At 70.5% G+C, this 14,311-nt stretch overlaps 1 protein-coding gene across 1 annotated transcript in view; it reads right to left on the bottom strand.

Moving 5' to 3' along the window:
* Window positions 1-6: 6 nt before the first annotated feature.
* DNAH2 (dynein axonemal heavy chain 2) overlaps window positions 7-14,311 on the bottom strand; it is a 98,945-nt gene continuing 84,640 nt past the window's right edge. Inside the window, exons 69-82 of the mRNA XM_073326794.1 lie at window positions 14,084-14,232; window positions 11,889-11,955; window positions 11,478-11,628; window positions 10,727-10,875; window positions 10,416-10,549; window positions 9,831-9,975; window positions 9,359-9,558; window positions 7,178-7,304; window positions 5,666-5,852; window positions 5,130-5,278; window positions 4,417-4,600; window positions 2,420-2,610; window positions 2,113-2,304; window positions 7-403 (exon numbers count right to left, since the gene is read on the bottom strand). Of these exons, the coding sequence (XP_073182895.1) occupies window positions 29-403; window positions 2,113-2,304; window positions 2,420-2,610; window positions 4,417-4,600; window positions 5,130-5,278; window positions 5,666-5,852; window positions 7,178-7,304; window positions 9,359-9,558; window positions 9,831-9,975; window positions 10,416-10,549; window positions 10,727-10,875; window positions 11,478-11,628; window positions 11,889-11,955; window positions 14,084-14,232 (2,400 nt within the window). The 3' untranslated portion in view covers window positions 7-28. The remainder of the gene's footprint in view (window positions 404-2,112; window positions 2,305-2,419; window positions 2,611-4,416; window positions 4,601-5,129; window positions 5,279-5,665; window positions 5,853-7,177; window positions 7,305-9,358; window positions 9,559-9,830; window positions 9,976-10,415; window positions 10,550-10,726; window positions 10,876-11,477; window positions 11,629-11,888; window positions 11,956-14,083; window positions 14,233-14,311) is intronic.

Genomic DNA, 14,311 nt, shown 5'->3' with positions numbered 1-14,311 from the left:
ACAGAACAAACAAAGGGGAAAACCAGTATCAACTGAAGCTACACCGAACCACCCATGTAAATGAGTCTCGGGGCAGATGGAAGTGGGGATGCCAGGCCAAAGGTGGTTGAGAAGGAACCAAGGGTGGATCGGGGGCCCGTGGGTGGGCTGAACAGGAACCAACACTACTCGCAAGAGGAGGAGTGGAGGTAGACGCTGAGAAGGCCCCGCCCCCATACTTGTAGAAGGGCGTAACCAGGCTCTGCTCGCAGAAGTAGTCGTTGATGTAGGTGGTGAGCAGGCGCCGGTCCCAGTTGTCCGTCACGTGGCCCCCGTAGTTGACGCCTGCGATCAGGTACTTGAGGGCGTCCCAAGGCGTCTCCTCATACTCGTCCAGGTACAGGCTCAGCAGGTTCTCTGACACCTGGGGGGCACAGCCGGCACCATGCCAATGGTACAGGGCCCACGGTGTCCACTCGGGTGGGCTTCAGGGGCCACTATTACCAGGTTCAGGGGTTTGTTGTTGTAGGGTCCATGGGTGGTAGTGGCGGAAGATTGTTATCGTTGGCTCTGGGGGTGATGGGGGGTGGTTATCACTGGCATGGGGGAGTGACGGGGGGTGGTTATCATTGGCTCTGGCGGTGCCGGGGGGTGGTTATTGTGGGCTCTGGCGGTGGCAGTGATGGGGGGTTGTTACCGTAGGGTCTGGCGGTGGCGGGGTGTTGTTACTGTTGGCTCTAGGGATGCTAGGGGGTTGTTACATTGGCGGTGGCAGGGGGTTGTTACCGTTGGCTCTGGGGGTGCTGGGGGTTTGTTATCGTTGGCTCTGGCAGTGGTGACGGGGGGTTGTTATTGTTGGCTCTGGCGGTGCCGGGGGTTTCTTCTTGTTGGCTCTGGCGGTGGTGACGGGGGGTTGTTACCATTGGCTCAGGGGATGCTGGGGGTTTGTTATCGTTGGCTCTGGCGGTGCCGGGGGGTTTTTACTGTTGGCTCTGGCGGTAGTGACGGGGGGTTGTTACCGTTGGCTCTGGGGGTGCTGGGGGGTTGTTATTGTTGGCTCAGTCGGTGCCGGGGGGTTGTTATTGTTGGCTCTGGCAGTGGTGACTGGGGGTTGTTACCGTTGGCCCGGAGGGTGCCGGGGGGTGGTTATCTTTGGCTCTGGCGGTGGCGGGGCGTTGTTATTGTTGGCTCTGGCGGTGGTGACTGGGGGTTGTTACCGTTGGCTCGGGGGGTGCCGGGGGGTGGTTATCTTTGGCTCTGGCGGTGGCGGGGGGTTGTTATTGTTGGCTCTGGCGGTGGTGACTGGGGGTTGTTACCGTTGGCTCGGGGGGTGCCGGGGGGTGGTTATCTTTGGCTCTGGCGGTGGCGGGGGGTTGTTATTGTTGGCTCTGGCGGTGGTGACTGGGGGTTGTTACCGTTGGCTCGGGGGGTGCCGGGGGGTGGTTATCTTTGGCTCTGGCGGTGGCGGGGCGTTGTTATTGTTGGCTCTGGCGGTGGTGACTAGGGGTTGTTACCGTTGGCTCGGGGGGGTTCTGGGGGGTGGTTATCTTTGGCTCTGGCGGTGGCGGGGTGTTGTTATCTTTGGCTCTGGTGGTCACGGGCCGTTGTTATTGTTGGCTCTGGCGGTGGTGACTGGGGGTTGTTACCGTTGGCTCGGGGGGTGCCGGGGGGTGGTTATCTTTGGCTCTGGCGGTGCCGGGGGGTTGTTATTGTTGGCTCTGGCGGTGGTGACTGGGGGTTGTTACCGTTGGCTCGGGGGGTGCCGGGGGGTGGTTATCTTTGGCTCTGGCGGTGCCGGGGGGTTGTTATTGTTGGCTCTGGAGGTGGTGACTGGGGGTTGTTACCGTTGGCTTGGCGGGTGCCGGGGGGTGGTTATCTTTGGCTCTGGCGGTGGCGGGGCGTTGTTATTGTTGGCTCTGGCGGTGGTGACTGGGGGTTGTTACCGTTGGCTCGGCGGGTGCCGGGGGGTGGTTATCTTTGGCTCTGGCGGTGCCGGGGGGTTGTTATTGTTGGCTCTGGCGGTGGTGACTGGGGGTTGTTACCGTTGGCTCGGCGGGTGCCGGGGGGTGGTTATCTTTGGCTCTGGCGGTGCCGGGGGGTTGTTACCGTAGGGTCTGGCCACGGCCCCCCCACCTCGAAGTCGGAGTCGTTGAAGCCGTACACCACGTTCCAGCCGAGCTGCAGGAATTTCTTGCGCTCCAGCAGGACGCTGTGGAAGAAGCAGAGGGCGAACAGCAGCTTCTTGTACTTGGCTGGCTTGGTGCAGCGCCCGAACTGCGGCTCCGTGACCAGCTGGTACAGGCGCTTCATGTTGGCCTTGAGACCCTGCCAGGGAGAGGGGGAGGGGCTCAGCGCGGGCACCAGGCTGCCCCTGCCCTGCCGGAGCACGCGGCTCAGCACGGGCAGGGCTGGCACAAGGCAGGGCGGGTGCCCCTCTCACCGTGGGGGGCTCCGTGGTCATCTTGATGCCGGCCTGCAGGATGGAGATGGGGAAGTCGGGGTGGGGGCTGGAGCTGAGCCAGAGGCGGAAGGCCGGGTGCGGCTCCTCCACCTGCAGCTGCTCCACGAGCTTGTCCAGCTGCGGCATCCAGGACAGCGAGAGGTGGCAGTTGGCCAGGAACACCCAGTTCCCTGTCAGCGAGCACAGGGGAGAGATGACTGGGCCTCCCGGACGCCGGGGTTCCCACCGGCCGGGCCCAGAGCCTCCCTGGATCCCACCCACGGGTCCCCCGGCCGGCTGGGCCAGAGCCTCCCCGGATCCCTCCCCTGGGTCCCCCGGCCGGCCGGGCCCAGAGCCTCCCCGGATCCCACCTCCAGATCCCACCCACGAGTCCCCCAGCCAGCCAGGCCCAGAGCCTCCCCGGATCCCACCCACGAGTCCCCCAGCCAGCCAGGCCCAGAGCCTCCCCAGATCCCACCCACGGGTCCCCGGCCGGCCGGGCCCAGAGCCTCCCCGAATCCCACCCACGAGTCCCCCAGCCAGCCAGGCCCAGAGCCTCCCCGGATCCCACCCACGGGTACCCCGGACAGCCAGGCCCAGAGCCTCCCCGGATCCCACCTCCAGATCCCACCCACGGGTCCCCCGGCCGGCCGGGCCCAGAGCCTCCCTGGATCCCACCCACGCGTCCCCCGGACAGCCAGGCCCAGAGCCTCCCCGGATCCCACCCACGAGTCCCCCAGCCAGCCAGGCCCAGAGCCTCCCCGGATCCCACCCACGGGTCCCCCGGACGGCCGGGCCCAGAGCCTCGCCGGATCCCACCCACGGGTCCCCCGGCCAGCAGGGCCCAGCGCCTCCCCGGATCCCACCTCCAGATCCTACCCACGAGTCCCCCAGCCAGCCAGGCCCAGAGCCTCCCCGGATCCCTCCCCTGGGTCCCCCAGACAGCCAGGCCCAGAGCCTCCCCGGATCCCACCCATGGGTCCCCCGGCCAGCAGGGCCCAGAGCCTCCCCGGATTCCACCCACGGGTCCCCCGGCCAGCAGGGCCCAGAGACTCCCCGGATCCCACCCACGGGTACCCCAGACAGCCAGGCCCAGAGCCTCCCCGGATCCCACCCACGGGTACCCCAGACAGCCAGGCCCAGAGCCTCCCCAGATCCCACCCACGGGTCCCCCGGCCAGCAGGCCCAGAGCCTCCCCGGATCCCACCCACGGGTACCCCAGACAGCCAGGCCCAGAGCCTCCCTGGATCCCACCCACGGGTCCCCCGGCCGGCCGGGCCCAGAGCCTCGCCGGATCCCACCCACGGGTCCCCCGGCTGGCTGGGCCCAGAGCCTCCCCGGATCTCACCCATGGGTCCCCCGGCTGGCTAGGCCCAGAGCCTTGCCGGATCCCACCCACGGGTCCCCCGGCCGGCTGGGCCCAGAGCCTTGCCGGATCCCACCCCCAGCTGTACTGGAGACACAGCCTCCCGTCCAGCAGGGTCCTCCTGGGTCCGGAACAGACCCTCACGGGTTAATCTTGCTCTGGGCTCTGGCTTGGATGCACTGGCTGGGCCCCCATCTCTGTGCCCGCTGCCCCTTGGCCCAAGCCCTAGGGGCACAGGGTGCCACGTGGCATTAGGGGCCAGCGAACACGACAGACCATCAGGCCCTGACAGAGCCTCGGGCAGGGGGTCCCCTGGTCAGTCACCTTCGGCAGCGACCCCTGGCATCGGGCCGGGCCCCCAGCCCCAGCTCTGCCATGGGAGGCTCTGGGGGTGGCGGGGAGCACGTGCGACGGGGGATTTGTGTGTGTGAGGCATCGGGGGGGCATGTATGTGTGTCAGGCCGGGACTGTGTCAGTCCTGGGGTGGGCACTGTGTGTGTGTGGGTCTGTGTGTCAGATGGCAGCAGAGGCTCCTGTGGCCTGGCACCCATTCACCCAGAGAGGCGCTGCTGTCCTGTAACACCAGGATCCCCTGGAGCTGCTGGCAGTAGAGGGGCTATGGCACACTCACCATCCCGGACCCCCTCCTGGATCATGTGGGTGGCGATGGGGGCCTGGCCCTGCCCCAGCGACAGAGCATGGAAGCGCTGGGCCATGCCCGACTGCTCGGCCAGCTGCAGCAGCGAGGAGGTGGGGTCCACGCCGGGGGACAGCACGAAGATAAGGGGGGTCCGGGGCGTGGAGTCCTCCACCACCTGCAGCCGGGGGAGGGAAGCTGTATGCTCCGTAGGGGGGGCAGTGATCCTGGCTGCCCCGTGTGCTGGGGCAGGGGAAGGCAGGGAAAGTGAGGGGGGGGGTGGCAGGGTGGAAGGCCAGTTTGTGTGGCCACAGGGGCCCATCTACCCCGGCGTCCCGCCTCCTCCCTGCCCTCCTGGATCAGACCCTTGGGTCCATCTACCCAGGCGTCCCACCTCCTCCCTGCCCTCCTGGATCAGACCTTGGGTCCATGCAGACTGGGATCCTGCCTCCAGTTGTTGCCTGCACCAGATATCCCTGAGGAACAGCTGGGGCCTGTTGTGCCATGGTGTGAGTAGGGGAGGGGTCCTCTTGGGCCCAGGACAATGATTTCACTGCCCTGATCCCGGCACCCATCTGAAAGGGGACCCTGGGGTCCCGTGTAAAGGCAACCAGTGGCAGGGAGTTCCGCAGGCTCCCACATCTGTCTGCCGCTGGCCAATCCCTTCACCCAGGGAGGGGGAGCAGAGCGCCCCCCCACCCACTCACCGACTTCATGTTGAGCACAGGCGGCTCGATGAACTGGGAGCCCAGGTTGGAGACGATGAAGTAGGTGACGCAGAAGGCCACGCGGTCCGGCCGCAGGGACCGCACCACCAGCATCCTCTGCATCTGGTTGCAGGCGTTCTCCCACTCGCCTGCAGGGGGCGACATGGGGAGGGGAGGCTGGCGGGTCGCTGGTGGGGCAGACCCGTGCTCAGGGGTCTGCCCAGGGCATCGCACTGTTGGAGGGTCGCCGAGGAGTCTGAGGGAGCCAGGAGGCAGTGGGGAGATAGCCATAGCCCCCCCCACTGCCCCCGCCTGGCATCATCACTGGGCACGCGGCACCATGCAGAGCACCAGCAGGAGGCAGAGAGGAAACCACCTGGTTTCCTTATCGCTGTTCTGGACTTACCTGGCCAGAGCCGGGGAGAGAACCCAGGAGTCCTGGCTCCCAGCCCCCCTGCTCTAACCACCAGCCCCCACTCCCCTCCCAGCGCCGGGGAGAGAACCCAGGAGTCCCAGCGCCTGTGCCCGCGGCTGACCTGGCAGCAGGGCCTTCTCAGGCTTGGCGCTGGTGTACCAGAGATGCCAGTCCCGTGGGTACTGCTCGAAGGAGTTCATGATGCCGTGGAAGTTGGTGAGCTTGTCCAGTTCGGTGATGTTGTCCCAGTAGGTGTCGGCCAGCCAGCCGCTGCAGGGGTTGTCCATCTGCCCCTCTCGGTCCAGCACCTGTGGGGGGAAACTGAGTCGGGCACCAGGCGGAGCGAGACCCCCCCATGGCCGTCCAACGCGCCCAGAGGGGTGCCGGGGGCCAGAGGCCAGGCAACATCTGCCAGCGCCGCGCCCCAGCCCCCAGGGGGTTAGGAGGCAAATACGGCCAGGATGCCAGGGTTGCTGCCCCACCTGGTGAAGGGACTGACAACAAGGGGGGCAGCACCACTGGGCTAGAGCTCACTGTAAAATGGCACCTCCAGCAGCTCAGCGCCCCCTAGCGCCGCCCTGGGGCCAGCCCTGCCTGCCAGGGAGAGCGCCCCCTGCTGAGCCCCCGCCCCGCTCCCTGCCCCACAGCGCCCCCTAGCGCCACCCTGGGGCCAGCCCTGCCTGCCGGGGGAGAGTGCCCCCTGCTGAGCCCCCGCCTCGCTCCCTGCCCCACAGCGCCCCCTAGTGCCGCCGTGGGGCCAGCCCTGCCTGCCGGGGAAGAGCGCCCCCTGCTGAGCCCCCCGCCCGCTCCCTGCCCCACAGCGCCCCCTAGCGCCGCCGTGGGGCCAGCCCTGCCTGCCGGGGGAGAGCGCCCCCTGCTGAGCCCCCCGCCCGCTCCCTACCCCACAGCGCCCCCTAGCGCCACCCTGGGGCCAGCTCTGCCTGCCGGGGGAGAGCGCCCCCTGCTGAGCCCCCCGCCCCGCTCCCTGCCGAGCCCTCCGTCCGCTCCCTGCCCCACAGCGCCCCCTAGCGCCGCTGTGGGGCCAGCCCTGCCTGCCGGGGGAGAGCGCCCCCTGCTGAGCCCCCCGCCCGCTCCCTGACCCACAGCGCCCCCTAGTGCCGCCGTGGGGCCAGCCCTGCCTGCCGGGGAAGAGCGCCCCCTGCTGAGCCCCCCGCCCGCTCCCTGCCCCACAGCGCCCCCTAGCGCCGCCGTGGGGCCAGCCCTGCCTGCCGGGGGAGAGCGCCCCCTGCTGAGCCCCCCGCCCGCTCCCTGCCCCACAGCGCCCCCTAGCGCCACCCTGGGGCCAGCTCTGCCTGCCGGGGGAGAGCGCCCCCTGCTGAGCCCTCCGTCCGCTCCCTGCCCCACAGCACCCCCTAGCGCCGCCGTGGGGCCAGCCCTGCCTGCCGGGGGAGAGCGCCCCCTGCTGAGCCCCCGCCCCGCTCCCTGCCCCACAGCGCCGCCCTGGGGCCAGCCCCGCCTGCCGGGGAGAGCGCCCCCCGCCCCGCTCCCTGCCCCACAGCGCCCCCTACCCCGCCGTGGGGCGTTGGGGTCACCCCTCCCTTCGCTGGTGGCAGCTGCGTTTCAGGGAGAAGGGTGCCCCCTGGTGGGGAGGCAGCTCGCTGCCTGCACTCACCACGCCCCCCCGCAGGAAGAAGTTGTACTCGTCCATCTTGAGGTTGCCCGAGGTCTCCAGGATCTTGGCGCACGTCTGGAAGCTGAAGAGCAGCTTGTGGCGCTCAAAGAGGCCGCGGCAGGTGAACCTGCGGAGACAGCAGGTGGCGCTAGCCACGGAGTGGGACAGGATCCCTGGGGGTCCCGCGGCCTGTTCTCTCCTCCCCCAGGCCCCTCGGGCACACGCCGCAGGGCCCCGCACAGCCCGCCAGGCCGGGCTCCATTCTCCCCTCCCCTGCATGCCTGGGGGGGCATGGAGATGCAGATCCCCATGCCCTGGTACCTGTACGCAGCATAGGGGGCGGTTCCCCTACTTCTACATCGTGTAGGGCAGCGGGCTCCCTGTCCCCGGCCTGGGGGGGTCCCCGTACCTGAACCCGTTGTGGGCTGGTCCCCATCCCTGGCGTAGGAGGACGTCCCCATAGCTGTACCCGGCCAGGGGCGGGAGGGTCCCTGTACCTGTACATGGTGTGGGAAGTCCCCAACCCCAACGAGGGGTCCCGTAACTGTACATGGCGTGGGGGCGTCCCGTACCTGTACCCGGTGCGGTGGGGGGGAGCTGAACCTGTACCTGGCGAGGGGAGCTGAACCTGTACCTGTCCCCGGTGTGGGAGGTCCCTGTCCCTGGCGCGGGGTCCTGTAACTGTACACAGCGTGTGGGGGTTCCCTGTAGCCGTACTCGGTGTGAGGGGTTCCCGTACCTGTCCCCGGTGCAGGGGGGGGCCATACCTGTACCTGGTGTGGGGGGTACTCATACCTGGTGCGCACGGGGGTCCGTACCCGTTCCCGGCGCGGGGGGCCCCCATACCCGTACAGGGCGTAGGTGTGGTACCCGTTCCCGGCGAGGGGGGCCCCCCGTACCCGTACAGGGCGTAGGTGTGGTGCCCGTTCCCGGCGCGGGGGGCCCCCCCGTACCCGTACAGGGCGTAGGTGTGGTACCCGTTCCCGGCGCGGGGGGCCCCCCCGTACCCGTACAGGGCGTAGGTGTGGTACTCGTTCCCGGCGCGGGGGGCCCCCCCCGTACCCGGCGTAGGTGTGGTACCCGTTCCCGGCGCGGGGGGCCCCCCCGTACCCATACCCGGCGTAGGTGTGGTACCCGTTCCCGGCGCGGGGGGCCCCCCGTACCCGTACCCGGCGTAGGTGTGGTACCCGTTCCCGGCGCGGGGGCCCCCCCGTACCCGTACACGGCGTAGGTGTGGACCCGTTCCCGGCGCGGGGGGCCCCCCCCGTACCCGTACACGGCGTAGGTGTGGTACCCGTTCCCGGCGCGGGGGCCCCCCCGTACCCGTACACGGCGTAGGTGTGGTACCCGTTCCCGGCGAGGGGGGCCCCCCGTACCCGTACACGGCGTAGGTGTGGTACCCGTTCCCGGCACGGGGGGCCCCCCGTACCCGTACACGGCGTAGGTGTGGTACCCGTTCCCGGCACGGGGGGCCCCCCGTACCCGTACAGGGCGTAGGTGTGGTACCCGTTCCCGGCGCGGGGGGCCCCCCCGAACCCGTACAGGGCGTAGGTGTGGTACCCGTTCCCGGCGCGGGGGGCCCCCCCGTACCCGTACACGGCGTAGGTGTGGTACCCGTTCCCGGCGCGGGGGGCCCCCCCGAACCCGTACAGGGCGTAGGTGTGGTACCCGTTCCCGGCGCGGGGGGCCCCCCCGTACCCGTACACGGCGTAGGTGTGGTACCCGTTCCCGGCGCGGGGGGCCCCCCCGTACCCGTACAAGGCGTAGGTGTGGTACCCGTTCCCGGCGAGGGGGGCCCCCCGTACCCGTACAGGGCGTAGGTGTGGTGCCCGTTCCCGGCGCGGGGGGCCCCCCCGTACCCGTACAGGGCGTAGGTGTGGTGCCCGTTCCCGGCGCGGGGGGCCCCCCCGTACCCGTACAGGGCGTAGGTGTGGTGCCCGTTCCCGGCGCGGGGGGCCCCCCCGTACCCGTACAGGGCGTAGGTGTGGTGCCCGTTCCCGGCGCGGGGGGCCCCCCCGTACCCGTACACGGCGTAGGTGTGGTGCCCGTTCCCGGCGAGGGGGGCCCCCCGTACCCGTACACGGCGTAGGTGTGGTACCCGTTCCCGGCGAGGGGGGCCCCCCGTACCCATACAGGGCGTAGGTGTGGTGCCCGTTCCCGGCGCGGGGGGCCCCCCCATACCTGTACACGGCGTAGGTGTGGTACTCGTTCAGATAGCGGATCCGCTCCTCCAGCTTGGAGCTGCGGTGGCTCTTGTGGATGCTCATGTTGAAGAGGTCGATGTAGGCGTCCAGGGAGAACTGGTACATGGGGTCGATGCGGCCCATGTCGTTGAGCACGAAGAAGAGGATGGAGGCTCTCTGGGCGCAGGGCCTGTAGGCCTGGGGGGCAGCATGGCGCCCGTCAGCCCCGGGCGGGCCTCCCAGGGGGCGCCCACACCGTACCCACACGCCCTGCCGGGGCTCGGCACATCTCCACCGGCAGGGGCCAGCCGCGGGTGTCTAACCGCAGTGCGGACGGACCCTCCTGCCGAGCCAGCCCCCATTCAGGGCTGGGCCTGGACCAGGCCCCCATTCCGTGGGCACGGTTGGCGTTGCCAGGGAGCCAGGCTGAAGCCCGTGGGGTGCACCCAGGCTGCCCCAGCCTCCCTCACCTCGCGGGCGGTGTCGATCTTGATCTCCGTGGTCTCGCTGGTCTCCAGCTGCTCCGTCACCTCGCTGGCCGTCACCTTGGAGGTCTGCAGGGTGTTCACCAGCTGCACGTCGTCTAGCAGCGAGCCGGTGGCTTCGTTCAGCAGCCTGCGGGGACGAGCGGTGGCCTAGGGTTGGCAGGCTCCCGCCGAGGGAGTGTCCCCCTGCCAGGGCAGCCACGCCCCCAATCCTGCCCTCTGCCCCGTAAGACACACCGCCCTTCTGTTCACCAGGGAATGCGGCACGGGGCCGAATCTCAGCAGTGGGTGAGGGGTCCCTAGATAACCAGCCACCCTGCCCCAGAGGTGGCCATATCTCAGCGCCCGGCGAGGGGTCCCTGAATAACCAGCCATCCCGCCCCAGAGGTAGTCGCATCTCGGCACCAGGTAAGGGGTCCCTGGATAACCAGCCATCCCGCCCCAGAGGTGGCCGCATCTCCAGGCCGGACGAGGGGTCCCTGGATACCAGCTGCCCCGCCCCAGAGATGGCCACATCTTGGCACCAGGCGAGGGGTCCCAGGGTAACCAGCCGCCCCGTCCCAGCCCCACCTCAGAATCTCGTCCTCCAGCTCCTTCAGCTTGCGCTTGCCGGCCGCGATGTTAAGCACGAGCGAGTCCTTCTGCTCCTCCAGCTCGGGCCGCTCCTTCCGCACGACGGTGCCCAGCAGCTGGGCCTCCAAGCCCTGCCGAGACGAGGGGCGTCAGGGCCTGCCCAGGCTGCTGCAGACTGGGCGCCCCGACCCGTCCCCCATCCCTCCGGAGCAAGCCAGCCCCCACGTGCCCCCCATCGCCAGCCCCCAGTGACCCCCCAGCCCTGGAGGGATCAGCGCCCATGCCCCCAGGAACCGGCCCAGCCCCACCTGCTCCTTGACGGCGAAGTTGACGATGGTGGTCTGGGAGGAGGTCTCCGGGGTGTAGTGGGGGTTCGACAGCTTGGTGGTGAGGTAGAAGCGGAACTCGGGGCTGTACTCCACCTCCTTGTCCGCCAGCCGCAGCAGCAGACGCCCGCCTGCCACGCACACAGGACAGTCAGGGCCCCCCCGCAATGCAGCCGGGCCCTGCCTGGGGATGTGAGCAGGGGTCCCAGGCCAGCCCCCGCACCCACCAGACCCCACTCCCCTCCCAGAGCCGGGGAGAGAACCCAGGAGTCCTGGCTCCCAGCCCCCCTGCTCTAACCACAAGCCCCCACACCGCTCCCAGAGCTGGGGAGAGAACCCAGGAGTCCTGGCTCCCAGCCCCCCTCTGCTCTAACCCACCAGCCCCCAGTCCCCTCCCAGAGCCGGGGAGAGAACCCAGGAGTCCTGGCTCCCAGCCCCCCTCCGCTCTAACCCACCAGACCCCAGTCCCCTCCCAGAGCCAGGGAGAGAACCCAGGAGTCCTGGCTCCCAGCCCCCCTGCTCTAACCACCAGCCCCCACACCCCTCCCAGAGCTGGGGAGAGAACCCAGGAGTCCTGGCTCCCAGCCCCCCTGCTCTAACCACCAGCCCCCACACCCCTCCCAGAGCCGGGGAGAGAACCCAGGAGTCCTGGCTCCCAGCCCCCCTCTGCTCTAACCACCAGCCCCCAGTCCCCTCCCGGAGCCGGGGAGAGAACCCAGGAGTCCTGGCTCACCCACTCTGGTGACGGACTTGTTGAGGATGGGGGCGAGCGAGGGGTCCAGCTCCTCCTGCACGTTCTGCAGCAGCACGGGCGAGCCGAACTGCACGGCACGCTCCAGCACCCGCAGGTAGTCGCCCATCTGCAGGTCGATGATCTTCAGGCCCTGCGGGGGGCGCCAAGGCCGGGGTGAGCAGCCAGCCCCCCGTCCCAGCCCCTCTCCCCCCCAACCCTCACCAGCTGCCAGCCCCCGGGGGCACGGGATGGAGAGAAGGAGCCGGGATGGCAGCCGGACACAGGGGAGAGCACAGAGGATACATAGCAGGGAACCAGCTGTAAATGGGTGGGGCCTAGTAGGGGGCATGGCTCCAATCAGCTCCACCCCTTGGGGTGAGGGGACCCCAGCCCCCGGGCTCCACAGCTCACCTTGGCCGCCTCCATGTTCTTGATCCACTTGGAGGCCTGGCACTGTGGGTCAATCATCAGCGGCCACCTGGCAACAAGGACAGGGGCGGATCAATGGGGCTTGGAGCCGGCCCACCTCCTGCCGGGATCTCAGCGCCAGCCAGCACCCAGTGTTCACCCCCTTTCCTGGCCTCACCTGCCCCACTGCCCCCCAGCGCGCCTGGGAAACGGATGCCATGCCCCACCTGAGGCGAGGGGTCCCTGTGTAACCAGCCGCCCCGCCCCAGAGGTGGCCGCATCTCAGCGCCGGGCGAGGGGTCCCTGGGTAACCAGCCACCCCACCCCAGAGGTGGCTGCATCTCAGCGCTGGGCGAGGGGTCCCTCGGTAACCAGCCGCCCCGCCCCAGAGGTGGCCGCATCTCAGCACTGGGTGAGGGGTCCCTGTGTAACCAGCCATCCCCTCCAGAGGTGGCTGCATCTCTGCGCCAGGTGAGGGGTGCCTGCCGGGGGCAGTGCGTCGGGCAGGGCCAGGCTGGAGGGCTGCAGGGTGGCAGGAGGCAGGCCAGGTTGGAGGGGGGCAGGCCCGCGGGATGCAGGAGGCAGGGTGGGCGGGTTGGAGGGGGGCAGGACCGCGGGATGCAGGAGGCGGGCCGGGTGGGAGGGGGGCAGGCCCACGGGATGCAGGAGGCAGGGTGGGCGGGTCGGGTGGGAGGGGGGCAGGCCCGCGGGATGCAGGAGGCAGGGTGGGCGGGTCGGGTGGGAGGGGGGCAGGCCCGCGGGATGCAGGAAGTGGGCCGGGTATGAGGGGGGCAGGCCCGCGGGATGCAGGAGGCGGGCCGGGTGGGAGGGGGGCAGGCCCGCAGGATGCAGGAGGCAGGGTGGGCGGGTCGGGTGGGAGGGGGGCAGGCCCGCGGGATGTAGGAAGCGGGCCGGGTACGAGGGGGGCAGGCCCGCGGGATGCAGGAGGCGGGCCGGGTACGAAGGGGGCAGGCCCGCGGGATGCAGGAGGCAGGGTGGGCAGGTCGGGTGGGAGGGGGGCAGGCCCGCGGGATGCAGGAGGCGGGCCGGGTGGGAGGGGGGCAGGCCCACGGGATGCAGGAGGCAGGGTGGGCGGGTCGGGTGGGAGGGGGGCAGGCCCGCGGGATGCAGGAGGCAGGGTGGGCGGGTCGGGTGGGAGGGGGGCAGGCCCGCGGGATGCAGGAAGTGGGCCGGGTATGAGGGGGGCAGGCCCGCGGGATGCAGGAGGCGGGCCGGGTGGGAGGGGGGCAGGCCCGCAGGATGCAGGAGGCAGGAGGCAGGGTGGGCGGGTCGGGTGGGAGGGGGGCAGGCCCGCGGGATGTAGGAAGCGGGCCGGGTACGAGGGGGGCAGGCCCGCGGGATGCAGGAGGCGGGCCGGGTACGAAGGGGGCAGGCCCGCGGGATGCAGGAGGCAGGGTGGGCAGGTCGGGTGGGAGGGGGGCAGGCCCGCGGGATGCAGGAGGCGGGCCGGGTGGGAGGGGGGCAGGCCCACGGGATGCAGGAGGCAGGGTGGGCGGGTCGGGTGGGAGGGGGGCAGGCCCGCGGGATGCAGGAGGCAGGGTGGGCGGGTCGGGTGGGAGGGGGGCAGGCCCGCGGGATGCAGGAAGTGGGCCGGGTATGAGGGGGGCAGGCCCGCGGGATGCAGGAGGCGGGCCGGGTGGGAGGGGGGCAGGCCCGCAGGATGCAGGAGGCAGGGTGGGCGGGTCGGGTGGGAGGGGGGCAGGCCCGCGGGATGTAGGAAGCGGGCCGGGTACGAGGGGGGCAGGCCCGCGGGATGCAGGAGGCGGGCCGGGTACGAAGGGGGCAGGCCCGCGGGATGCAGGAGGCAGGGTGGGCGGGTCGGGTGGGAGGGGGGCAGGCCCGCGGGATGCAGGAGGCGGGTCGGATGGGAGGGGGGCAGGCCCGCGGGATGCAGGAGGCAGGGTGGGCGGGTCGGGTGGGAGGGGGGCAGGCCCGCGGGATGCAGGAGGCAGGGTGGGCGGGTCGGGTGGGAGGGGGGCAGGCCCGCGGGATGCAGGAGGCGGGCCGGGTGGGAGGGAGGGAGGCAGGCCCGCGGGATGCAGGAGGCAGGGTGGGCGGGGCGGCTTGGAGGGGCACAGGGGGCAGGCCCGTGGGGCGCAGGAGGCAGGCCGGGGGGTTGGAGGGGCGCAGGCCAGGCAGCCCATGCCCGCGGGGCGCTCTCCGACCCGGCCCCCCACCGGTTGCCGCGGGTGACGATGAGCCCGTTCTCGGTGGAGAAGGCGTCGGAGGGCAGCCCCTGCAGGTTCCAGGTGCGCACGATGGTGGGGTTGCAGAGGAAGCTGTCGAAGGTGAACCGGGGCGAGCAGGGCACCTGCAGCTCCCGGATCTGCGGGCACAGAGCACATGGTCACCAGGGCTGCCCGCCCCCCGGCTGTCCCCTGGCACTGGGCTAACAAGGGCAAGTG

The sequence above is a fragment of the Lepidochelys kempii genome, chromosome 28 (assembly GCF_965140265.1).
Source record: "Lepidochelys kempii isolate rLepKem1 chromosome 28, rLepKem1.hap2, whole genome shotgun sequence".
Lineage (NCBI taxonomy): Eukaryota > Metazoa > Chordata > Testudines > Cheloniidae > Lepidochelys > Lepidochelys kempii.
The sequence above is the reverse complement of the archived record's forward strand: the minus strand, read 5'-3'. Positions and strand labels throughout refer to the sequence as shown.